This window comes from Coturnix japonica, chromosome 3 (genome assembly GCF_054131305.1).
Source record: "Coturnix japonica strain WE chromosome 3, WE-NBRP24, whole genome shotgun sequence".
Lineage (NCBI taxonomy): Eukaryota > Metazoa > Chordata > Aves > Galliformes > Phasianidae > Coturnix > Coturnix japonica.
The window spans coordinates 22,386,644-22,411,920 of record NC_140665.1 but is presented as its reverse complement, the minus strand read 5'-3'; the positions used below and the strand labels follow the sequence as shown (position 1 = coordinate 22,411,920).

Genomic DNA, 25,277 nt, shown 5'->3' with positions numbered 1-25,277 from the left:
TGACATGCTTAACTTTCTCAGAATCTTCTGTGAGAAGATTTCACAATTTTTCTAAGTAGTATTTTCTAATGTTTCATTGCTGTTACTGGAAGGGGAATTTTTCTATTGCTCACTGCTCATTCTTCTGTCCAGAGGGTACTATGAGCTACTCTCTAGAAGGCTAATGGCAGTTCTTCCTTTTCCTTTATCTACCTCCGTTTTACTATTTGCTTACACAATACTGTTTTGGATACCACAAACAGTTAATTTTTTTCTTTTGTCAGTATGAGTTGGGTAATGATGAAAGATAGTCCGTATCTATTCGGTGTGATCTTCTGTCTGTCCTGATAGCAAGGTACTTATTTGTGTATATTCTCCTGTGTGCCAGACTGTTACAGTTCCCATATGACCACAAGTCCTTTAAACTCTTTCTTCTCCAGTTGCTTTGAATACAAACTTGCACAAAGTATACCTAATAATTTCCTGACCCTTATTAAGTAGGAGAGTGAGGATTCCCTGCTGTTGCTTGTATTATTTTCATGGCATCATGTAGAAACACATAGTTGTAGGGGTTGGAAGGGATCTCTCTGGAGATCATTCAGTCCAGCCCCCTGCTGAAGCTGGTTTATTGCAGTAGGTTTTAATTTTGATATATTCTTGAAAACAACTGCTGAAGTTCAGTTGGGGTGGAGATGCACAGGCAAGGTTCACTATTATCTCCATGAATGTCACCTGTGACAAAAATCTTGGGTGGCATTGGCCCAGACTAAAGGGAGCTCTTACTACTGAAACCTACCTATGTCTGTGTGCCACTACTTATTTTAACATATATTAGTTAAAGAGTGTTCCCTGATGTCTCTGTCTGCAGATGGAGTGGCATTGACACATCTAGATTTCAAAACACACAGCGCCCTGCTCTGAGCACAGATGCTGCTGGGCCTGCCATAAGGAGGGCAGCTACTGACATTTAAGCTACTGTTTTTAACGAGGCCTGGATTGGATTAGTGTGCCTAAGTCACTGGCAGCCTTTGATGGCAGGAATGAAAACTGAAGTAACCAGTTCCTAAACCAAACCAGAAGTTTTCTTCTGGGTTATTCAGTGGATTCTGCTGACAGCATGGCTAGCCGGTTAGCTGGGGCTTCTTTCTGCTCTGTGAAACAGCCTTACTGTATGTTTTTATTTTGTGGATTCCCTCCTGGTAAAAATAACCTTCAGTTCCCCCATCTCATTTGTTCCTGCTATGAATGTATCTGAATTCCAGTTCTTGAAGGCTGCGTGGCTCTTGTGAAGCACCTGTGTGTGAGGAGAAGCTGAAGAGCTGCTTTGGTGTAGCGTGTTCTGCTAAGAGCCTGGGTTGTGTTATCCTGACTGGCCTGCTGGTGGATGAATTCACAAGTATGCAGTCTGACATATATGATTAGTCTCTACTTACTGTATGTGCAGCATGTAAGAGGCCCTGATGCAAGTCTTGAACACCGTACTTTCACCAATCTTGCATGATGGTCTTTAGGAGCTTTATTTCCAAACCAAATGACTCTGTTCATAAAGGCATTGAGTGCTTTCCTTTGTGCATGGGAGGAGGGAGAGCGATCAGTTTAACTTTTTGCTCTTAAAGATACTGATAAATGTAATAAAGAGAAAAACCAAACAAAAAAGCTGATATGCTGGCTGATGTGTATATGTTGGAGAGGGTCATAATGGGGGAAAAATGTTTTAAGGAAATCATTTGCCAAAATACATAATGGATTTTTCTAGGGTTTTATGGAACATTGCTATTTCATTTTATGCTCTGTAACTCCACTCTGTTAACTTTGGTTCATGTTACAATAACCAGATCTCACTGTCACATTTCATCACATGATTTTTCAAAAAGTGTGCTTGGAGGATGGTTTACACATAAGATGGATTATAATCTACCGGGGACCAACAGAATGAGTTGTGCTTGTAGCGTATGTCTACATATGGCAGAAAGCTGGTAGAATTCTTCTTCTGTTCCATCTTTATCTGTGGACATGGTTGGTAGCATAAAGGGAGAGACCACCTGTTTTGTTTGCTTACCTATGGAGCATCAGTAGGTGAAATAATATACAACATAATCTGGTTGCCAGTGATAGAACCCAAGGGATCAGCATGGAGCTGTGGCTGGGGACTGTCAGGTTGTGTATCAGGAAGATGTTCTTCACCAGAGGTGAAGAGTCAGCAGTTGGACTCCTTAATCCTTGTGGGTCTCTTCCAACTCAGGGTGGGATACTCTACTCTAGCAGAAGATAAACACTTAATACCTACGGTGTGGGAGCTGATGGAGGGTGGGCTCTTTTAGGTCATGTGCAGCAATAGAATGGGGGGTAACAGGTGCAGACTGAAACACAGAAAGTTCCATATTAACATAAGAACTTCTTTACTGTGGAAGTGATGGAGCCCTGAAACATGCCAGAGAGGCTGTGGAGTCTCCCCTGGAGATATTCAAAAGTCCACCTGGCTGCTTTCCTATGTGACCTACTGTATGGAACACACTCTAGCAGGAAATTGGACCAGATAGTCTCCAGAGGTCCCTTCCAACCCCCACAGTTCTGTGATTCTGTGAAAGTGCAATATTTAATGAAGCCCCTTGCCTTGTATATTGCTTACCTATGAGGCAGGTAACAACCACACCTTACTAAGTCTGTAGCTGTTGTCAGACTGATGTATGTCTCATAGAATCACAGAAGCCTTAGGGTTTGAAGGGTCCTTTAAAGCTCATCTAGTCTGAATCCTCTGCAGTGAACAGGGACACCTACAAGCAGATCAGATGTTCAGAGCCCTGTCCAGCCTAGCCTTGAAAGTCTTCAGGGATGGGGCATCCACCACCTCTCTGGGCAAGCGTAGCAGTTTGTAACTGTAGTTTGAGTTTTAAAAAAGGCAAGCAATCAAAAAAGCCCTAAACCCCCCAGCATTTAATAGGCAAGTATAAGCTGCCAATGCCAGTGATATTGCCAGTGAGAACCACAACAACTCTTCTGGAACCACCCTCAGGGGAGGGTAGGAGTCTCAAAGCTTTTTAAGGAGGGAAGATACAAGACACTCCCTGTGTGGTTTAAAGATTAAACTTATGACAGTTAGAAGGGTATCATTGGAAAAACCCAGCCCAGTAATAAAGGCTGTGAAGAGCAGAACTTTGTCCTGTGGCATGGAATCTAAAATATCTTAGCACTTAAACAGCTTCAGAGAGTAATGTTTTAAATTAAAATTATGCAGGACTGCCTGGAAAAGGTGGTTTCTAAAATGAGGTTGGAGCTGCAAAGGAAAGATAGAACAGTGACTGGTGTGATCTACAATTAGGAAAACCACATGAAATTTCTTGCTTCATAACAGCCATCTTGTATGATGAAAAAGTCATGTGGGATGCCTGCTGGGTTGTACTGCTTTCATACTGCAAAATATCACTTTCCAATAATTACTGCTGTGTTAGCTGAACCAGTGGAATTGCTTGTGCAGATAAAGCTTTTTGGCGCTTTAGTTAACACAAACCTCAACAATGAGGGCGCTGATAAGGAGCCTTAATTTTCTGGCAAAATCATTCCTCAACTCACCTTTGCATTATAATTATAACGCCAGATACCTTATTAGAGCAAATAATCAGTGGATAGGTAACATTGGCTTTGCACATGCTTGTTGGAGTTGGTGAATGAGTTCTGTTTTATTTTGTTGCTGGAGAATAATGAATGGCACAGATCTCCAGCTTTTATACTTGTGTATTTTTAATACTTTCAGTATTACAAGCTCAGAATAAAGGCCTTAACTGGCTAGTAGCTGGCCTATTTGTGTGATGTTTTCTGGGTTGAAATTATACTTCACATTTAATGAAACATATTTACTTTTAGGGTAAGAAAAGATTAAAAGGAAGAGGAAGTGCAAAGTACTATTAGCCTGTGCAGTACTTTGGGTTTACATGCTGTTCTCAATGCAGTTTAAGGTATAGTGAATTCCACTCCTTAAATATGAGGGGATAGAATAACTAGCATTTGTAACTTTAGTATTAGAAAAAATGGCTGAACACCTCTTCTGGTTCTGACAGTAGCATAGTAGAAGTGCCCTCTCTCTGGGCCTGTTTTTGATCTTATTGCTGTGTTGAGAACTTTATTTTCCTGTTTTTCTACTGAAGGAAGCTGGCAACTAGTTTTCTCTGTGCCTTAATAGGGAAAAAATACTTTAGTCAGAACGTTAGGGGACTTCCTGAGCGGTGTGAGTAATAACCATTGTGTAGAGCAGATTGTTTTATGCTATGCAAATAATATAAAAAATCAAAATATGTCGTCTTTTGAGTAATATTGTCTGCGTGCGTAACCTGTTCTGAAGCTGAATCTCGAGCCCAGATACAATTGGAAATTTACATGCAGAGAAATGGATTTGGTGAATAATTATCTGTGCTCATGCATGTAGATGTACTCAACAGAGATATGAATTGTCCTGACTGAAAGTTCTGAATTGAAAGGACTGTCAGGAAGTATATTGTCCTCTTGCTGCTACCACATCACCAGTAGATGCGATACTGTTGCTTTTAAAACTTGGGGGTAGAAGTGGGTATTGTAATGGAACAGAAGTTCACATGCACAGGAGTATGCCACTGGATTGCTATAGGTCTTGCTGCTGAACAGGTAAAAATGTGTGAGGTTAATGTCATTGTGAAATGGATGCAACTTTCTAGTCTTAACATTCAGATTCTGTCTCAAAACATGAACATTTGAAAAGCAGAGAGGACAGCTGGGGAGGCAGGTGAACACCTATAAGCTGGGAGCAGTTGATGGCAGACAGTTTCTCATTGCTTAACTCAATAGCTCTCATTCAGGTCTGAAGGCAGATCTAAGAGACCTGCTAGGAGCCAGCAACCGCCCTCCTAAAATGAAACACTGCAGTCTTAGGAAATAATTATGTTGTCAAGTGGTTTTGGTGGTTTGAAATAGTAGAAGAGCTGCTTTCTGTGGAAAAGCTGTGGGTGATGTCACAAAGGTGTTGAGGAGTTTTAGCAATTCTGTTGATTGATTTTTAACTAGAGTGAGCATGCGTCGTGTCTCAGCTGCTCCGTGTGTGTGCTTTGTGCTTCCAGTAAGGTTGTTCTTTTTTTCCTGCAGGGTAACCAGCTTTTGTTGAGTTTTGATAATAGACCTATTTGAGGCAAGACATTGAAAAATAGTCTGTCTTACTCAGACACGATAATTCCAATGTCAGTTTATACTGGTTCTCAGTGTGGATAAAAAAAAACCCAACCCTTCAAATAGGTGTTTAGAGCGCTGGTATGCTTTAGTTAAGGGGGCTGAAGAGCTCCTGCTGCTTCTCTGTAGCTGCTTCATCTTTCTTCCAAGAGACACGTGGAATAGCTGACATTGAGAAAATCAAACAGCTTCTACTTAATGGCTCGTGGTGCATCGAGCTCAAACCTATTTCTAGGACAGAGCGTTACATGCGCTGAATGCACAAATGTTAGTGTTAATTATTAACTAAATTGAATTAGTTACTGCAATCGTCTCTTGGTGTTCAAAGCTAAAAGTGGGTCAGAGAAACTCAAAGTATTTTTACAATGAGTTCTAGCATTGATTTCCGTATTTCTGCTCATGCTGTTCATTGCCTTTTTGGTCAAGAAAAGGACGTTCTGCACAGAGCCTCCTAGAAGTAACCTATCTTATTCTGATGGAATTATAGTAGTGCCTATATTGCAGGAGAGAGATCTGAGTCCCTCCAGCAGCTCCTGACAAAGGATTTTCCATTTAAATCAAGCACAAATACCATAAAACAATGGCAGAATTTTTAAATCAAATCACCTTTTCTACCTGCCTTCAAAATCATTGACAGTTGAAGCCAAATGTCGGATTATAGGAGATGCTGGAATTTTTGCTGTTTGTTAAATAGCACTATATGAAGGGTATTCAGAAGAAAAATGATCACAGGCCTGGCTGATTTAGAGATTAGTTTAAGTTGAATGTCATTAGAGTATAAAAATGGGTTTATAACTAAGAGATTGGATTTCAGAAAGACAAAACTTTGTACTTTGATTGAAGTATATTGGTAAAATTTGCTGGAAGAAGTGAGGAATTGGGAAGGAGTTGAAGCAGGACTTATAAATTAGGGACTGAAATCTTGCCTGTTTTGAAGGGCTTCTAAAATGGCAGTATGAGTTAACCCCTTCAAGGAGGACATCGGTAATGTCTAGGTTATAAGAGTGAGAAATAATCAGCTGTTTAAAAGGTGATGTTGAGAGCTTAAAAGGTGTAGGGAAGAAATAGGAGTTGCTCAAAGTAAGGTTAAATTAGGCTTGCCAAAAAGTAATTTGAATCAAAGAAGAGTGTACTGAGAAGTGTGTGTGAGGGGCAGGGAAAGAATGAACTGGCCTGAATGCTAGAGCAATTCACCCTGCTGTTACCATAGATCAGGGAAGTTATTTCTGTTACATTTTTGAAGTAGAGAAGATTGTTGACCATTACATGCACTTCAGCATACACACTTGTTGCTTTCTAAAGAGAAGAAAAATCAGGTAGATTAAATATAGCACAAAACGAAGTTCCTAGCAGTCCGTGCGTTTGAGGGAGGAGATGGTATTTGAAGACTGACTTCAGAAAATTGCTGTGTTGCTTTGTCTTTGCTGCTTTGTTACTGCTGTGCTGTACCATTGTGCTGTATAGGGTATACATTTTCAGAACATTATGATTACTAACGTGATGGATATACTTACCTACTGGGAAAAGAATAGCATAATTTGAAATGGGGCCTTCCTTGTCTATTGTTTCTCAGCTTAGAGAGCTGATTTCCCATAGAAATAGGCTGTGCGTTTTCTTGTGAGCTGTACCTTTGTGGTCTGCTGTACCTGTGTGGTTTGACCTGAGGCCAGTTCAGAAAAGCAGTAGAGGATGGCAGTGTCTTGCTGCTGATTGGTACCAGGGATAACGTGTGGTAAGAAGATGATTGAGAGGCAGAAGCAGCGACTCTGGTGAGGAGGATGAATTAGTTCTGGACTTGGCCTAGGGAGAGGTACCTCACCTGGAAGCCTGAGAATAACACTTGTCTGTGGAAAGGGAGTTGGAGGAGTCAGTTGTGTTAATCATAGAATGGCCTGGGTTGAAAAGGTTTCACAATGATCATCCAGTTTCAACCCCCCTGCCATGGGCAAGGTCAGCAACCACTGGACCAGGCTGCCCAGAGCCACATCCAGCCTGGCCTTGAATGCCTTCAGGGATGGGGCATCCACAACCTCCTTGGGCAACCTGTTCCATTTTGTCACCACCTTCTGAGTGAAAAAATTCCTCCAAATATCTAACCTAAACCTCCATTGTCTCAGTTTAAAACCACTCCTCTTGTCCTGTCACTATCCACCCTTTTAAGCAGCTGTTCCCCCTTCTGTTAAGTAATGTTTGTGGTGGGAACGATGTACAAGCAATTGCTGGTGCAAGGAACTGTAATCTAGAGGGAGAGGAACAGGAGAGAGGAGGTAAAAGAGTAGGATGGTTGCAGCAGTATAGCTCAGTAGAAGTGAAATAGGAGAACTTTGGATAAGGACAAGAGGAAGAGAAAATGGTTGTGAAGTACTTTGGCGTACAGAAAGGTAGGACTGATGTAATCACTTTCATTGGAGCAATGAGTTGAAGGCTGCTGTGATCAGCCTTGACAGGTATTTCTATAATCTCTTTTTGGAAAAGAATCTCATGTGAAAGGGAGTTCTTCCAACTCCTTTGTTAACTGTCCTGGTGCATAACTGCAGCTGTAACTAATTTCTTCTAATGCTCGACTAAACTTCTTTTCTTATAACTTCCTAAAACTATTTTTCTTCCTTCCTTTTTCTGAACTTGCAGAACAGTGACTCACCTGCCTTTGCACATTTCATTTTTCTTTCCTTATTTGAGTAGGAGTACCAAATTCCCTGTGTGTTTGCTGGGTACTTTTAGAACAAGAAAAAAGCAGAAAGGGAGAGAGAGAAGCACTTTGGATGTAAATATGGTGTGTGAGATGTTTGAAGTAATCCTTCCCCTTTCTTCCTGATTAGCAGAGTTTCATTTGAAACGGTGTGCCCACGTTTCAGTCTCACTTCTTTATACCTCTAATAGTTCATATATATTTAATAATAGAATTACAAGAAGTTGAGGAAGACCTATAAATTGACAAAGACCAGAAAGGTCTTTTTTTGATCTAAAAAGGAAAAGCTTTGAGATGTTTACTTTCCCTTGGATCTTCCCAAGTCCTTCAGTTCCATGTTTCTTGATGTTCTCTCACTTGTTTCATCTCTAGTTGAGAACTGTAGTGTGTTGTTTCCCTTTCAGACTCACTGAGTTACTCTGCTAATCATAACATTCTAAAATAGCTTAGTCAGATGCTGTATTAAATATACAGACATCTGTTTTATAGAACAGGTCGGTAATACAAATGCGCAGTTCATTTAAACCTCCTAGCTTTAGACACTGAGCAGCAGGGCTGCTGGTGTTTAAGGTCTCTCTTTGTGTGCTACAGGAGAGGCTGGCTGAAACTCCAAGTGTGAAATGCACAATGTTATTTTTGGGAAGAACATTCCAGTGAAATGAGGTGTTGAGGCAGTAATTGTCATAAATAAGGTACTTCTGATGATATGTCTGCAAATCAGTAGGACCTCCTCAAAGGAGATTTTTTCCTACTAGAACTGTAGCATATTTAGTCACGATGGGAGTTGTGGGAGTTCCTCAGCTGTAGTCCTGAGCTCAATGCAGGCTGTCCTTGAAGTTAGGTTGGTTTGCTTCATGGCCTCGTCCTGCTGAATTCTGAAGTCTTTGAGGGTGGGGCTTCCGCAGCCAGCTTCTCTGGCAGCTTGTTCCAGTCATTAACTGCTCTCCTGGTAGGACTTTTTCTTACCTGGTTGAAAGCTCCTTTGCTGTAACCTTTGGCTGTTACCTCTCATCCCTGTGCACTTCTGAGAAGAAGCTGGCTGCATTCTCTATAATGAGCTGTGGAGTAGTTGAGAATGGCAATTTCGTGCCTGCCTTTTAGCTTCTTCTAAGACTAAACACACACAGCTGTCTCAGCTGCTCCTCATGCATCTTTTTCTCTAATCCCCTTAATGGTTTTCTGTCTGGCTTGCTCCAGTTTGTCAGCCTTTCTTGTACTCGGGAGCTTAAAACTGGACACGATGCTCCAGATATGATCTCAAGTGTTGAATAGGGGGGAATAATCACTTTCTTACAGACAGGTGATTACTGTATCCCAGGTGTAGTTTTTGGCCCCTGAGGTTTCTCTCAGCTGGTTTGTCCAGCCTGCAGACTCCTTTAGCATAGCTCTGCTGTCCTACATATCTACTCTCCCTGTTTGAGACAGCCATCCACAGACTTGCTGAGGCTGTTTCCTGCTCATTAATGAAGACATTAAACTGTATCAGCTTTTGACCTGGGTCATTTGTCAGTAACAGCTTACCAGTTAAATTTCAAACTGCTGGCTGTAACCCTTTGAGCCTAATCATCTAGCCAACTTTTCTCTGTCTGCTTTGTAGCCCATGCATTCAGTCCCTGTTTAGTTTGACTTCAGGTACTGCAGAACGCTGTGCAGTAGGCCTTGCTGAAGACAAGTTACATGACCTTTGTCATCATCTTGCAGCAGAAGGCAATTGACTTGATCAGGTACCATTGAGTATCCTTGTTGTCTGTGACCAGCTGTCTTCTTGACTTCAAGGCAGTTGCACCAATACCCTATCATTGAATCATAACGTGGTTTGGGTTGGAAGGTACCGTAAAGCTCACCCAGCCCCAGTCCCCAGCTGTGGGTAGGGATGCCCCCCCAACTCAGGCTGCCCAGGGCCCCGTCCAACCTGGTCTTAATGTCCCTTTACACAGGCATTAAGTACTCCATTCCTCCAGACTGCCATGAAGCTTGTGGATCTGGGAAGGCAACTTGCTGATCAAGACTGGGGCTGACAATCTCTAGCTTTTTCTGTGGACTCTGCTGCTAGATACTTCTTCTTTCTGTAGTGGAGCTCTGTTTTCTCTAATTCATATTAATATCAATGCGGTATTTAAAAGCAAGAGCATGAAGTATGCTTTTCACTTCTGTATTTTTAGGTGGAAGTAAGTTTTAAAAAGACACTTCCTACAAGAATCATTGTAATGAGCTGTGAATTGCATATCTATGTATTAACACTGGGGCTGTAATGTCTCAATCAGAGATCAGCCACATCCCCTTTACACAGCTCTCTACATCGGAAGCATCCATTATATTAAATAAGTAATGTAGAAATTCTACTATCGTACTATTCCAGGAGGAACAGAGTATCCTTTATCTGGAAGCGAAGTGAGTTACGTGATCCACAGTGATGGTAGTATAATGAGGATTGTGTTGCAGAGTGTGTTCAAGAGCTCTGATTGCACTGGGAGCCTGGACTCTGGAAGCTGTGATTTGTGCCGTATGTTGAAAGTTTTTAAGAAACCATGTAAGGTCATTTCTGTTAAAATATGTATAGAAGATGGGAAATGGGTGTTAAGTGGTTGGTTTTTTTTCCCCACAGGAAATCATGAGCAACTGTCAATCTAGTTGCTAAAGATGGTGGTGTTCTTCATGCCCACTTAAAAGCTTCCCATGGTACAACTGGGCTCAGATTCATGGAACTGGAGCACTGAAAGTGACAAACCTCCAAAAAACTTTATAGGAAGGAAGTAATGCAGCTGACTTTTGGCATGGGTCTTAAGTTAATAGACTTGAACTTTTAAAGCTGTGGTCGTTCCTTTTCAGTTAATGTATTGATTTTACGACTGTTAGCTTTGCTCTGTCACAACAATATCTGGTGCTTGCAGATGGGTTTGTCCCTAGATTGTGTCATGGAGCTTGTTATCTGTTTGCTTTGTCAGATTTTTCAGAGTGTTATGACATAATAGGTATTTTTGATTTAAGAAAAGTCTCAAGTTGTATAAAAGATCATTGGTAGCAACCTTGTGCTTCTGTTCCACCATGAAGTAAGACTGCCATCCAAACAATGCTTGCCAGACTGTAGCAGAACTCTTGGCTTGTAATGCCACTGCGTTGAATCATTGGATCTACACTGAGGAATCTTAATCTACTTAAATTACCGCTTAGATTCTGCGTAACCTTTTAGTGTCAGTAAACTCATGAAATGTGTGAAGGAAGTGTGGGGGAAAAATAGCTTTGCTTTTAAGAGTGGAATATTTTCAGAGGAAAAAAAACTCTGGATGAATTACTGAAAACAGCATACTTCAGAGAGCACCTTGTGTAAGAGGATAAAAGAAAGCAAGAATGTGGGTGAGTTCACAGCAGAAGTGTAAACTGAATGATCCCATTCGTGGTTCTCTGGAGTCTAAACGTAAGATCTGATTTTAGCAGTGTAAGAAAGGCGTCTACAAAAGATTTCATTCCTCCTGCAAAGAAGCCGTAATGGTACAGGCAGCCAGCACACGGTTCAGATATGTTTCAAAATGTCTGTAGGAAACAGTCAGCGAAAACATTTTAATGTTCTTGATAGGAAGAAGAAGGTAGAAAATGAGGGGGAGAAAGATTGCTTTTGCTGCTTAGAGGTTACTTCATTGAAAAATATTGTCTCAGAGCTGAACGATGAAAGCTGTTAATGAAGTATTTCCTTGAATTTATCTCTTAAGTTTGTATACAAGGTGAAAAGCAAATCTTGTGGCTAAAATTCCAGTTTATCCAAACTCTTATTTCTTCACCTCTCAACTTGCAATTTGAAGTAAACTTGCTGTCTCTTTTGGTCATGGGGCATGAACAAGTGTACAGTGCTTAGTTGTTCAAAGTAAGTTCTTCATTGGGATTTACAGCCTCACCTCTTGAAAGTATTGTCTGTATCAAGACTGTGCTTCCATTTTGAATGCATAGTGGTTCTAGTGCTGTATTTTTTTTCCCACTCCAAATTATTTATAAGGAAGACTTTGAATCTGAAGCGCAGTTTATGACAAAACTTCCTCCTTTACGGTCCCAAATCACATTAACACGTGGATACTATTTTAGCACAAATAAGGGAAAAAATGAAGGGAAGTAGTTAACCTGTGGAGGGTGGAGTGGTGCAGTTGGTGTGTTGACTTGGACCCTGTTTTTAGCTGATACTTGCAAGCATCTCCAGCTTTATGGCATGCAATGTGTACTATGGATAATCAAAATTAAGGAATTTTCCCTTCTTTTTAAGAAATAAGACATCAAATTGTCATTCCTTTTGTCTGTTGTAATAGTTTGCTTAAGAAGGTGACAAGAGGTTTCTTTTGTGTACAGAGCAGCTACAATTTCTTTTACATTTTCATGCGGTTTCTGTGATGCTTTTCACTCCCTGAAGTGTCTGCATTCAGCACACATTCATCATTACCATTTCTCAGTCTATTTTTGCATGTACTTTCTCTATTATTATCAATTAAAACAAACAACCATTAGTACAGAAATTCTCACATCTGGTATTTCTGAAATATTATTCTGAACTGTGAGCATTTGCCTGACTCAAGCATGTGTTTTCAAACTTAAATAGCAGTTTCTAATGAGAATAATTGTTGTGTTTTTATGTGAATCAGCATAGGACAAACCTAGAGATGGTACTCGATTGCCAACTCAGTGACTGCACGGTCACTTTATGCAATATTTTCATGTTAAATGTGGTAATGTGCAACAGTATTTAAAAATAGAGAATTCATAGGCTTATAAATTAGCAGTTCTATGTGAAAAATATTTGCATTTGAGATTAAGCTGTTGTTTTAGATGATACTTTCTTCCTGCAGCGATTTCCTTAACCTCTCCAATAGCCACCTGCTGCCAGGGAATGGTCTGTTGATAAAACTGTGAAAGAACAGATCTTTAGCAAAATAGGAAGTTTATTCTGTTAGTTACTATAAAAGCAGGCTGCTCTTAAATTAATGTTAAATGATTTCATATGGAAATTTAGAAGCAATTTCCGTTGTTGAAAGCATTTATTGAGAGGAGGAGAAAAAAAAAATGCTGTACAACAATAATTTTGGAATATAGCATTGCAAAATACTGTGCCAAAATAAAGCTTTGTTCCTTCGCATGCTTGCAGTGCAAGCAATTAGATTCAGCTTCCTTTACTCCTCAGTGGTAGTAGGTTTTATGTCTAGTAGAGGCTTTCCCATGGAGATTTGTCTGGTTTCTGATACTGCAGCTAGTCTGTGATCTAAGTAATTCATGAGAAAGGAAAAGTGGGGGAGATGAATGAATCTCTCAGTTATCAATCAAAAGTTTTTCTGAGCGAAGACAAGAACTAACACGTTACAGGGGAACTGTTAATGAAGCAATCTGGAGCTGCTCCCTCTGCTTTCACCTCCCAGTTGAATGGTAAATTTGTGGATGGGTTTGACCTGCTCTAGGAAATCAACAGCCACTCTTGTCCTCTGGGTGATCAGAATGTCAGAAAAAGATTCTGTGTGAGAAGCCAGCATTAAGTGTGTCAGCTGGCTCATATCACTCTTACTCTAAAGCTTAGAAGGTGAGATAAATGCTGCACTGTCTGAAGTCCTGGAGTGGCCAAGCCACGTTAGTTAAGTTGGATGCAAGCAAGATGACATTGCTTGTTCTGCTGTACCAGGCACCCAGTGCTTCTGCGGAGCAACATATTCAGCTAGGTTAGTAAGTTAGAGAGAAAAGTAACTTAAGGGCACTAGAAAGAACTTATTAACAGTAAAATGCTAGCAAATAGCTACTGAATTAAACCAAATGAGCAACTTAGAATACATGCCAACTTTTTGGATTATCTGTTTCAGTTGATAGAAAGTAGTGCTGCAGTACCTGGTGTATTTTCTTTTAATAGCAAAGTGGAGAATGCTCATTCTCACTGTATCATCCCAGTAGGGGTTCAGGAACAACCAGGGAAAATCATCTTTTAAAGCTCCACCTAGATATAGAACTGGATATTTGGACCTGTATTGTGCTGCTTGTGAAGTTCTATTTTTAGGCATCAGTATTAGAAATGTTTGTGGTTTTCTAGCTGTGTTTTGCAGTTTGAAAATCCTCAGTAGGCATTTGGTGAATCAGCATCTTTCCGTTCCTTTCTGACCTAGAGAGACTGCACATTTGAGAATGTTGTTTCTATGAATTGGGAACATAGCAGCCAAAAGAAGCAGTGGTGGATATGGCTTAAAAAAGCAACAAAACTCCACAAGTCTATTTGTTATATTGTGAACAGACTAAAGCTTGAGAACCTCAGCAGTCTCAACTTTTCCTTGCTTTTCTTGGAATATTGAATTATCTTTTCTGTGGCTGCAGTCCTGTACTTTTCTGTATGCATTTGGTCATCTACAGCCTTCATCCTTTTTTTTTATCCTTTAATGGAGGGAAAGCAAGCATCCCCTTTGCTGGGGGAGGCTTAGCTCAGCAGGCGGCTGGTGTCACTGTGCACCAGCACAGCTTAAGAACTTGGAATGTGAAAGAGGGAGCACATTCCATTTGGGCAAAGGAATCATGTCTGTTAGGGGTCAGTTTGCTGTGGTTTTTGAACTTTCCATATGATCTCATCACTGGAGGAGGAAAGTATATTCTCCCTTAAGAACAATCTTATGATTCATTACTACTATATTTTTCTGTGTGAGCTTTTTGAGTGCCAGACCTCCCCTTACTTTCCCCCACCCCCAACAAAAACCAACCCCCCTGTCTTCAGCTTTATATAATATTGCTGTAGGTGGATTTATCCAGAATAATAGTTGGCTTCAACAGTCACAGCTTTATGTCTATAGAACTGTTGCTAATGTACATTTATCCAGCTATTTGTTGAGTTTGGATTTTGGGAAGAGGGCTCGTATGCTTTGTTTCCTAAGGTTTGGTAAGCGCTGTTTAGTATGAATCTTCCCTCCTGTGGATATAGTTTCACATGCTTAGTTCAGTGAGTTTACTTGGAAATAGATAATCATTTAATTGAGTGAAGATTTAGATTGTCACTTTAGTTCTGCAGCCCACTGGCCCAGTGAGCTGGCAGTCGGCCCCTGGAAACAGCTGCGTGTTTTGGCAGCAGCCTTTGGAGCTGGAGGGAGGTGTCTTGCTTGTCTTCCCGCATACCCGGCAAGAGCTTCTGTTGCAAAGATGTAGGCTGGCCAGAATGTAACGGCTCCTGGGGATGTTACACCAGGAAATACGCCAGAAGAAGGAAAAGCTGTAGAGATGTGAGTCAATGAAGGATGCTCTAGAAGACGTAGTGACATGGTGAAGAGGTGCTGAACCTTTTTTTTTGTTCCGCAGCATTGGAGAACTTGCTCATTCCCAGTCTGTCTGAAAGTGTGTCCTGTAATCATACCATAGTGGCTCTTGCGTGGTGAAGGAAGTCGTCTCCTTACATCAGACAGTAAGGTCCTGCAGTGAAAGGAAAACAAGCATTCACAGAGCCTCTGTGGGCTATAAAGGGGTCACGTATAAATTCCGAGATGAGTGAAGACCTTCCTCCTGTTGGAAATACAGCAGGGAAGTGAAATAAACATGAAGAGCAAAGAATACAATAGAAGGCACTCTTCTGTTTCAGTTGGCTCCTGTCCCTTTTGAACTGAAGATTGTGTATAGTGGAGGAATATGAAGAGTGTGGGTGAGGTGCTGGTTAACAGCCCTTCATTAAAACTTGGAGCTTTCCCTGGAGAAGGTATAACAAGGGAAGAAAACAAAGCTTTCCTTTTTTTTTGTTAGACCTGTCAGTGGCGTGATGCTGAGGTACACGCATGGCTGTTTGATTTGCTGTAGCCTTTTGAGGACAGGAACTCAGCTATGGCTCTTGTTTTAAAAAATGAGATTCTGGGGAGGGAGTCTTACGTATTTATAATGCTCATTGGCTGCTATACTCAAATAAGCATTGAAGAGAAGGCCTGAGAATCCGTATGTACAAGAGAACGTGCCTTCCTGCTGTTCTTCAGAATAAGTAACAGTCATTTTAGAACGTAGAATTTTTACTAAGAGAAAGAAATTGAATTTGTCTCCCTCCGTGTAGTAAAGTGCAGTTATTGAACGCTGAAAAAAGAACTAGCACGCTGTGATGCTTTAATTTGTTTCTGATAGCAATGGTTTCATTTGTCTATCTTAAATGCTGCAGCCTGGTAAACAAAGTGATGGATGGTGGGAGCTGTTAGCGGGAGGGGAGTTTGCTGCCTTCAAATTGGTACCTGGATAGGAAAATTATAAGCAGGGAATGTGAAAATTTTAGTTTTAGGATTTGTGTGAAATGAAGGCAGAGTGCTTATTTTGTAATAATCAAGTAGGTCAAATGGAAACGGTTGGTATTTGCCTTTTTTAAAGGATGTGAATCATCCTGTATCTTTGTACGGGTAAGAATTACCCACTGCTATTAAGAAAATAATTTTATTTTAAATGGAGTGTAAAATATTAGTGATCGAGACTTTTGCGTAGTATTTCCAGTTGTAAGGCATAGCTTGAGAAGTGGAACTCAAAATAATTAGGACAGCTGCTAAAGAAAAGCTGGGAGTAGCAGTGAAGGCGGCTTTGTTTGTGCTTTAGATTGTGCCACTTAAATTCTGAGTAGTTGTAAAATAAGTAGTGTTTTTTCTTATGTTGGAAAATAGAAATCGTGTAAAAACGGAGCTTTTCCAGAGCTTAGACATGTGGAAGGACTGTGATAGGGCAGAGGATAAGAAAGCACTGAAAAAGAGCGTTTGACTTTGGTGGTCTGTCCTACTAATTAAGTCTTCTGATCACTGTACCATTACCTAATCATTCTCTGATACTACCTTACTATAATTGGAATGTATCAGCTCATTGTCTCAAATTTTAATAGAATCTAAATGTTTTTGTTTTTTTTTTGTCTGCCACATGATTGTGAATCTGAGGTGAAGTTATTTTTTGACGGGAACTCTGCAGGCCACGTGGCTCTGTTTCCAAATCAGTATCTAGGCGCTGTCACTTATGGTTTATCATGCCTATGGTGAACCCAGATTCAGACTTAGGAAAACTGTTGTAGGTTCAAACTTCTCTGTAATGTAGAAAACCACTAGTTTTTACTTTGTGATCAATGCTGAGTATTTCTGGATCTGAACACAGAATCACAGAATGACCCGGGTTGGAAGGGACCTCAAGGATCACGTAGTTCCAACCCCCCTGCCTGGCAGGGCCACCAAACATACACCTTTACTAGATCAGGTTGCCCAGGGCCCCGTCCAACCTGGTCTTGAACACCTCCAAGGACGGGGAACATTGGTAAGATTGTTGCCAAAATAGTCTAAATAGGGAAATCTAATATGTTTTTGAATTGCACTCTGCTCAGATGAGGGAACGCCATCCTACCTGTGCTGTGCTTTTTAATACGACTTTTGAAGCTCCTGAGATTAGATATTTTATTCACAGGAGTAGGAGAGTCTTTGCGGCTAATGTTTCTCTCTGGACCAGATATGGACCAGATGTGGTCCTTTAGGTCTAAGTGGTAGATTTTAAGATGTGTATACTGTACTTCTTTTCCCAGTATAGTTCATATGTTATAATTTTACTCTACCTGTATTTAAATTATTTCTGTCTGGAAAAAAAGGTGGCCTACTGAAAGGTTGTTCTCCTGTTATGAGCTTAGATTGTGAGACTAGAATAAATGTCATTTTAGAGTTGAGAGTGTATTTCGTCATCTGATCTTGAATCTGTTGCTGCTGTAAGAAGCGTGATTTCTTTATTCTCTCTTCTCCACTATTCTGGTGTCGAGCATTTACTCTGTTTGCTGGAGAGCTGTGGGGGAAGTGTGGTGGAAATTGTGTTTTGTCAAAACCGTTGTCATTGAAAGCTAGCAAAGCAGCTGGATGTGTTTCTGTGTTTTCTTGTGTCTGGAGATGAGATACTGGGAAATCTCTTGATTCTTGTCTTTTTTTTTAGTAGGGCTGTGTGGGGAGTTGTGTTCTCCACTTTGATATTTTATGGACAAATATTTCATGACTATCCTTCTGTGATTCATTTAAAAAATAAATAAATGCATGTCTCCTCAGCGTTCTCCGTCCTCCAAGTGGGTGCACCACATTCTTTGCAAGCCAGGCATCTCATGTGTTTTCTGTAATGCTGGGTCTGCTGGAGTGCAGTGTTCAGAGAATTTGGCATACTGATAAGAAATCATTCCTTTCTATTTTTATGTCCTGTCTGCATCTGGACGTTTCCTGCAAAGACAACTTGTGTTGTCCCATCCACACCCCTCCATTAAATCCTGTTTCCAGTACATTCTGCTTTCCTTAGTTTCATTTCTGTTATGATGCCGTTCATGGTATTCTCCCTTTAACTTTAGGCTGTGCCTTAGCTTTCAGATGACTGCTGTAATCAGGATTAGCTGTGGACGTCAGTAAAGTCCCCTGATGTTGAAACTGCAGTTTTCAGTAATCAACAGAACCTTTCCTTAGGGAGGAAATGTAAATTCCAGGTGCTAACTGATGTAAAATACATCAAAATGGAAAAGCATTTTGTTTGTGAGAAGATAAACTTCTGTGCGCTGAACCTCATCTATGTGTGCCTGCATGCATTTGTATTTGTTTCCTCATATATGTTAACAGGAGCCGGGGCCTTCCAGTCTTCTTGTAGAAGTAGTTGCCCTTTGGAAAATGCAAGTTGTATGAAGCTAGTACAGCTCCAGATTCTTTGTTCTTCACAGTTGGTCCAAAATGTTGTATATTGCTTTAGCATTTGATTAGAAAGTTCTTAAGTGGTGAAGAGGACAAAAGAAAATATGTAAAGAAAACTGCTAAGAAAAGGTGCAAAGAAAGGAAATGCTTTTTTTATTAGTAGTTATACTGTATTTGTCTATACTGCACGTGCTCAGAAGATTGCCTGTTAGCAAAATGTCAAAGTAATAGCAGTTTTGAATTAATGGAAAGTGAGTAAGCTGCAAGGAGCGCTACCTTAACTTTCTGAGTGAAAAGAATTTTAATGTTCTGATCTGAAATACTTGTATTTTAACAGTGAACAGAGTATCTGCCAAGCACGAGCTGCTGTAATGGTCTATGATGATGCCAATAAGAAATGGGTACCAGCTGGTGGATCAACTGGATTCAGCAGAGTTCACATATATCATCACACAGGCAACAACACATTCAGAGTTGTGGGCAGGAAGATTCAAGATCATCAGGTAAGTGAATCTCTGAAAATTTTGTATAAGAACTTCAAGCTAATTTTTTGCTTCTTGTTAAAACTAAGAAATACATCTTCAGAAATTTGGGAGCTACAAATAGTAAATTTACTTTCATTTTTAACTTGAATGATGAAACTTTATTATAACTTTTCCCCATAAAACTAAACTCTTTGTATATCTTTAAAGTGATTCTCCTTGTGCAGTCTTTAGCATTCCTTCCTACAGGAAATGCAGGGAGGAAGAATAGTAGTGTAGATATAGGTTATATGGTTCTCTTTAAGCCAAAGTTTAAATCTAAGGACTTGTATTCTTGCTTCTTCTTGCTCATTTCCTCAGATCAGTTTATTCCAAAAAACATCTACTACCCTGAGGACTGGAGAAGGGAGCAGTAGTGATTAAACTGTGATTCCTTGCTGAGGAATTTAATAGATTAAATAGCAGACTGGCACTCTGTCTTAAAATTTGCTCTGCTTTGTGATAACTTGGGCTGGAGTTATCTTTTTGTGTGAGGAAAATTTCTATCTATCACTCCTTTCCCAGCATTTCATGAAATGATTCTCTTCTGTTGATCTTCTGTCATGTACGTGAGGTGCAGTCTGAAAATACCTTGTCTGATTTCTCACGAAAAACTTGTTGAAATAAATAATACCTGTGTATTCATCTGAGGACAGGTTTGTTGTTTTTTTTTTTTGTTAGCGGAAAATACTGAGAAGATACTGTTATCCAAGTGCAATGAGATCTTAGTGGATGGCTGGTAATAAATGGTTGCTGTACGGGCTAGAATTTATCACCTTTTGTGTGAGCTGTAACAGTCTTGCAGGATGATACCTTATGATGTCTAGTAGAAGTCCATGTAATCTGCTGCTGAAAGCACTGCAAGCTAAGGGATGCAGCATCCACAGGAGGAAGGTGATAATTTCATGAAAAATATACACGTATTCTAACAAGTACTCTGAGATTAATGGAAAATTAAGGCAGTTTCTGAAATCCAGATGCATTTTCACAACTATTTTGCTACTAAAAGTCAGAACTCTTTATATTGCTCTGTAAAATCTAAATGAAACTTGCAATGAAACAGCAATTTTATTTATTCCGTTTGTTAACTGTTATAGGTGGTAATAAACTGTGCCATTCCAAAAGGGCTCAAGTACAATCAGGCTACACAGACCTTTCATCAGTGGCGTGATGCTAGACAAGTGTATGGTCTGAATTTTGGCAGCAAAGAAGATGCCAACGTCTTCGCAAGTGCCATGATGCATGCCTTAGAAGTATTAAATTCACAGGAAGCTGGTAAGTCTTTTAACTTCTTTTTTTTTTTTTAAGTAGAGATCAAATAGGGATGGAAACATTTGAATGTTTATGCAGAAAAGTCAGTAGGTCTTGTTTCTAGTCATGATTAAGCCTCTAGTGCATTTACTTCTTTGGGTGTTTTGTGCTGCTGATTAACAGCGATTCTCAACCTGATGCCATCCATGTGGATGCAGCTTGTAAAAATAAAATCTATTTTCATGGTATCTCTTATACGTAGAAACTTACTGACTTAATGTTTTTTGGGAAACAAAAAAAATTACCTTATCAAGAAACATGTAACTCTTAATCAGGGTACTTTTCAGGATTTCTAAAACTATTCAGTGCTTTAAATGCGTGTCAATGTTTTTTCCTTCCCAGGAGTAATTGTTTATTATGAACATCTTAGACTTTTTTTTAACCTCTGAACTTTGGAATTGTCCTGTTGACAGTGAGATAATGTTCTTACCATACAAATTTTTGGCTTCAAAACTTTGGATCCTAGGAGTAACGTTGAGATGAGCACATACAATTTAGACAACGGATCTATTATTTAATTTGCTGTCTTTCAGTGGGAGAATAGGCGATGCTGAAGATTTAAACTCTTAGTGGTGAATTTAGTGAATTTTGGTCTTCGTGTGATATCCATAATCTTTTCTAGATGCACATTACAGCAAATTGATCAGTATAGCATTGGGACACCCTCAGATGGAGGTTTTATTTTACAAGACTTTCTAGAGACTTTTGTGTTCATGTAATCAAATAGAATTCTTTTGTCCTCATTAAATTTTCAAGTTTGCCCTTGTAACAAGAGAAAGTACTTCTGTGCCAGGTTTCCCTTGTAGAAGAAATGCTGCAGGTAACCTTAGTGCAGCTATCTCGACTACAGCAAAAAAACCAAAAAGGTGACTTTTCAGCTCCTTTTCATTCTGATAGTCATTTCAAGAACTTGCCTTTTGAGTCTAAGCTGTCTGCACTTAGAGGGATGATGCATTCTGCAGTGCTTGTATATGAGGTCAAAAAATAAATGGTAGTTAGACTTAAGATGTCTTTTGCCACCTAAAGTAATCCAACTGTGTATCCTTTTCTGCCTGCATATTTTCTCCTCTTAGAGTTGTTTTTTCCTTAAGGACTATCTGATTGTAAATGTTTTATATGCTTCAGGTGTTTATTATCAAACCACCAAGCTTTACAGTGCTGCTTGTAAAAGCATTCACATGCGTACATATAATTTGTTTTAGTACATGAAGGTCAACACGTTATATACTGGTTGTTTTTTTCTTCTGATTCAACTGCTAGACTTGTAAAACATTTGTATGATGTACGGTCTTAGCTGTTGTGATACTGCTTCAGAAATGTGTACCTAAAGAAGAGAGCTTGTCTCTCCTCTAAAATAAAACAAAGGAAACTGCTGTTTCTTGGTGTATCTGGAGGAGCATTTAAAATGGGTGTAATAAAATCCAGCATAGATAACCTCAGTTCTGCAAAAATTGCTTACAATTGAGCTATGATTCTTGCAGTATCCTTATTTCCCGCAGTGTTTTCTCATTTTGGCAATTCCTTTCATTAGTGTGGTTATATTTATTCATAGAAGGAGATCAGTTTTAATGCTAGCTGAGTGCACTGGTAAGAAATTCATAAAGATGTAGCTGAGTTTTAAACTTTGTGCTAAGGTTCACAGAAATCTAAATGACTTCTGGGGAATATTAAAGATTATTTTGATTTGCTTTTGGTTTGCAAGGGAGCTGTTAGAGAGCTCTCTCTATTTTTAAGATCATGTAGTCTTCATCTCCTTCTCTTGCATGTATTGGAAAAATGTCATTGTTTTCTACTCATAGTGGCCTCTCTGGAAGCTTAGTTTAGGATCTCTCTCCCTCTAGTGGACCTGCAGGAGTAGACAGGGTGAGTGCAGCACTGAGCACAACAGGCTTTTTGTCATTTGAATGAACGTGTAGAACACTGAGTGAAAGCGTTGGAAGTTGGAGTAAAAGAAAAACATTATTGCAACCAGCAACTTTCTGATTTATAAAAATAAAACCAAAGCATTTTCCTTAAAGCTGCCTTCCTTGTTAGCAAAATTGTTTGAGATGTGCTGCATGTCTAGCTTTTCTCTCTCCCTGATCTGGAGTGCTGATCATGTGATTGTTGCAATTTTTCTTACATTTGAACGTTGGATACTGGAATAAATGCAAAACTCAACGTGTTCTCACTCAATTTTGCATGGCTGCAGTAGCTGTGCAAGCAGCCCCTGTGCTTCTGCTGACCAGCTGAGCGGACCATCGGCTCTCTGCATGACAGAACAGAAGGACAGCGTGCAGGGAGGAATCCTTATCCTGGGATTTGAAGGCAGCCTACTGAGGCTATAAACTCCAGCTTGGGAGATGTATTAAAAGTAAACCAAAAGTTGTTTCTGGCCCTCACTTGGGAAATTTTCAAAAGACTTCATTTCATTAAAGTAATTGTTGCAGGCAGTCAAGAGGTACTACACCTTATCCAGATGACAAATATGTCATCAGTTTAAGAGGTCATCTGAAGAGGATTTCTGGCTTAGAGGTTGCATGCTGTGTGTTCCAGGTATTCAGTAATTGGTCTTAATTGTCTTGAGTAAAGATAAGTGCTTGCTGTGTAATGAGTTGCACTACAAATACAAAGTGATTCTGGAACAAGAGAAGAGTGGCAATGAAGGAAAGCAGATGAGTGAGAAAAGGGAGTTGTAGGTTGCAAGAAGGAACAGATATCATTCAGTTTTACTGCAGAACGTGCCTTCCATTGTATTTGGAAGTAGTATTATTTTGGAGCACCTTTGTCTTTAGGCCCAGGAAGGCATTGCTAAAAGAAGAAGGAAACAAATATGGGACTGATATTTGTAGTTTGCTTCTTAAAGTTGTTTGCAGACAAAAGCTGCAAAGAGGTAACTGAAAGATGTACAACTGTCAATAAGCCCATACTGATTCTTTCTGATATAATCATATGCATGTAAGATTCGGTGTGTTTGTTGTTTTTTTGTTTTTTTTTTTTTTTTGCCTTACATGATGTGGTAATTCATATGAAAATCAGGAAGAAGAGGAAATGCTTTCCCTCCCAAGTATCCTTATTTTGCTGACCCAGCAGTAAAAACAAAGTGGAAATTGCATTTATTTAAAGTGGTTAGTAACCCCAGGAGTTAGATTGTTTAGTTATTAAATGTTCGAACCTTTACAGAGAAAAAATGCCTGCTTTACACACAGCTTTGGAATTACAGCTTCATGTGGTTCTTTCTCTTTTGGCAAAGATAGTTAATTAAATCCTTGAATGGATTTATTCATATAATAGACTGAATAGTTTAGCATCTTTGGGAAATACAAACTGGGCTGGAAACTGGAGTTGCCTCATGATATATAGAGATCATAGAGGTGTAGAGATTATAGGAGACTGAAATGAGAAATACATGAGAAGTAGGGGGAAGGAGAGCTTCTCCTCTTGTTGTTGTGTTTCTCATCACACTGAAACTTGTATCAAGAGAAAAATGATTCTGTTGCAGTGGAGTAATTATTCTGTACCTGTCCTCTTGGCAACTCTGGAGCAGGCTGACAGCACTCCCTGTCAGAATGATAGGAATGTGATGTGGTATTACCTGTGTTGTCAAGAGCAAGTTAATATTTCTTTTTGGTAGTAAGCTTTGCCTCTTGTTTTTTGTATATTGGATTCATTAAAGAGATTTTTTTGTTTGTGTGTTTTTAGCTTCCGTAATAACTAATCCTGATTTATATGCCAAAAATATTGATACAAAATAAGCTTAACTTCTATTTAGACAAAATATTTCCATTTGAGTTCCACGTAAGATTATCAAAATCATCATCAACTTCTTAATATTGAGAAGGGCAGGGGGGAGTTGCTCAATTTTCAGTAATATGCTCACCTTTAAGAATTGCCTGTGTGATATTTCTGATTTATGTGGCTCTTGAGGATAAGTGTTGTATCAAATTGTTAATTTAAATTGTTGAGGTGTGGCTGTCAACCCAAAGTATTTCATGAAAAACTGGTAGTTGGTCTTAACTGAATAGTAACCATAGGTAGAAATATATTTTATGGATGAAGTTCTGTTTAATAAACATTGGATAATAATATATTTTTCTCTTGAGAGTTACATTAAATATTCCCAGTAGAATTTGTAGCTAGACTAAATCTGAAACCTTTTCTAAATAGTGTTGTCATACAGTCATGAACGTAATTGTGGAAATATCACTTTGTTATAAAGGTTCATTTCTTTAGCATTATACAAAAACAGTTATTGCTTATAAAATAGATACTTATAGAAATTTCCACAGAATTGAGGAAAAATGTAATAAATACCTTGCAGTAGATTGATATATTTAACTTTTGACTTTGCTTCTTTGTAAAGATGAACATTGTTATTTTGTTAAGTGACTTCAGCACTACATTCTAGAAGCTTTTGTCTCTGTTTCTCATATGTAGAAGGGTGGTAGAGAAGCCACAAGCTTAAGGTCTCCAAACAAGCTTGTTCCCAAGCCAAGTGTAACACCCAGCAGTTTTATTTTCAGGGCTGTGCTGCTGCTGATAAGGAGGCTCTGCTAGCTTTGATAGAAGGCTTATCTCTACTCAAATTCAAATGTATTTTTAAATATTTTCAAAGGTCTTTTTTTATTTTTGGCCCTTTTCTATTACCTTGATCAACTAAAAGTATCTCTGAAGTGAAATTAAAAGTGTTGGCTTTCTGTATAAAAAGAAAAATATATTTTTCTGTATAAAAAGAAAAGTAATCTAATTACCTTTCTGCTAAAATAAATAAAAAAAAGTCTATTAACTCAACTGAAGGCACTTATAAAATGGGAGCCACATATGAGGATGTAGATAGAGTTAGAAATGAGATACAGACTTGAGTTTCAACAGGGCCAAGTTGAGTTTCAATAGGGCCAAGTGTCGGGTCCTGCATTTTGGTCACAACAACCCCAGGCAACCCTACAGGCTTGGGGAGGTGAGGCTGGAAAGCTGCCT

At 39.4% G+C, this 25,277-nt stretch overlaps 1 protein-coding gene across 17 annotated transcripts in view; it reads left to right on the top strand.

Annotated features, from left to right (window-relative positions):
• Positions 1-25,277, top strand: part of ENAH (ENAH actin regulator) — a 109,067-nt gene that overhangs the window by 51,323 nt on the left and 32,467 nt on the right. For 12 of the 17 annotated variants that reach the window (XM_032443300.2, XM_085542975.1, XM_085542974.1 and 9 more), the window contains 2 exons: positions 18,827-18,992; positions 20,108-20,285. In XM_032443300.2, the coding sequence (XP_032299191.2) occupies positions 18,827-18,992; positions 20,108-20,285 (344 nt within the window). Of the gene's footprint in view, positions 1-10,463; positions 10,612-18,826; positions 18,993-20,107; positions 20,286-25,277 lie in introns of all 17 variants that reach the window. The other 5 variants (XM_085542973.1, XM_085542968.1, XM_085542967.1 and 2 more) reach the window with 1 other exon arrangement.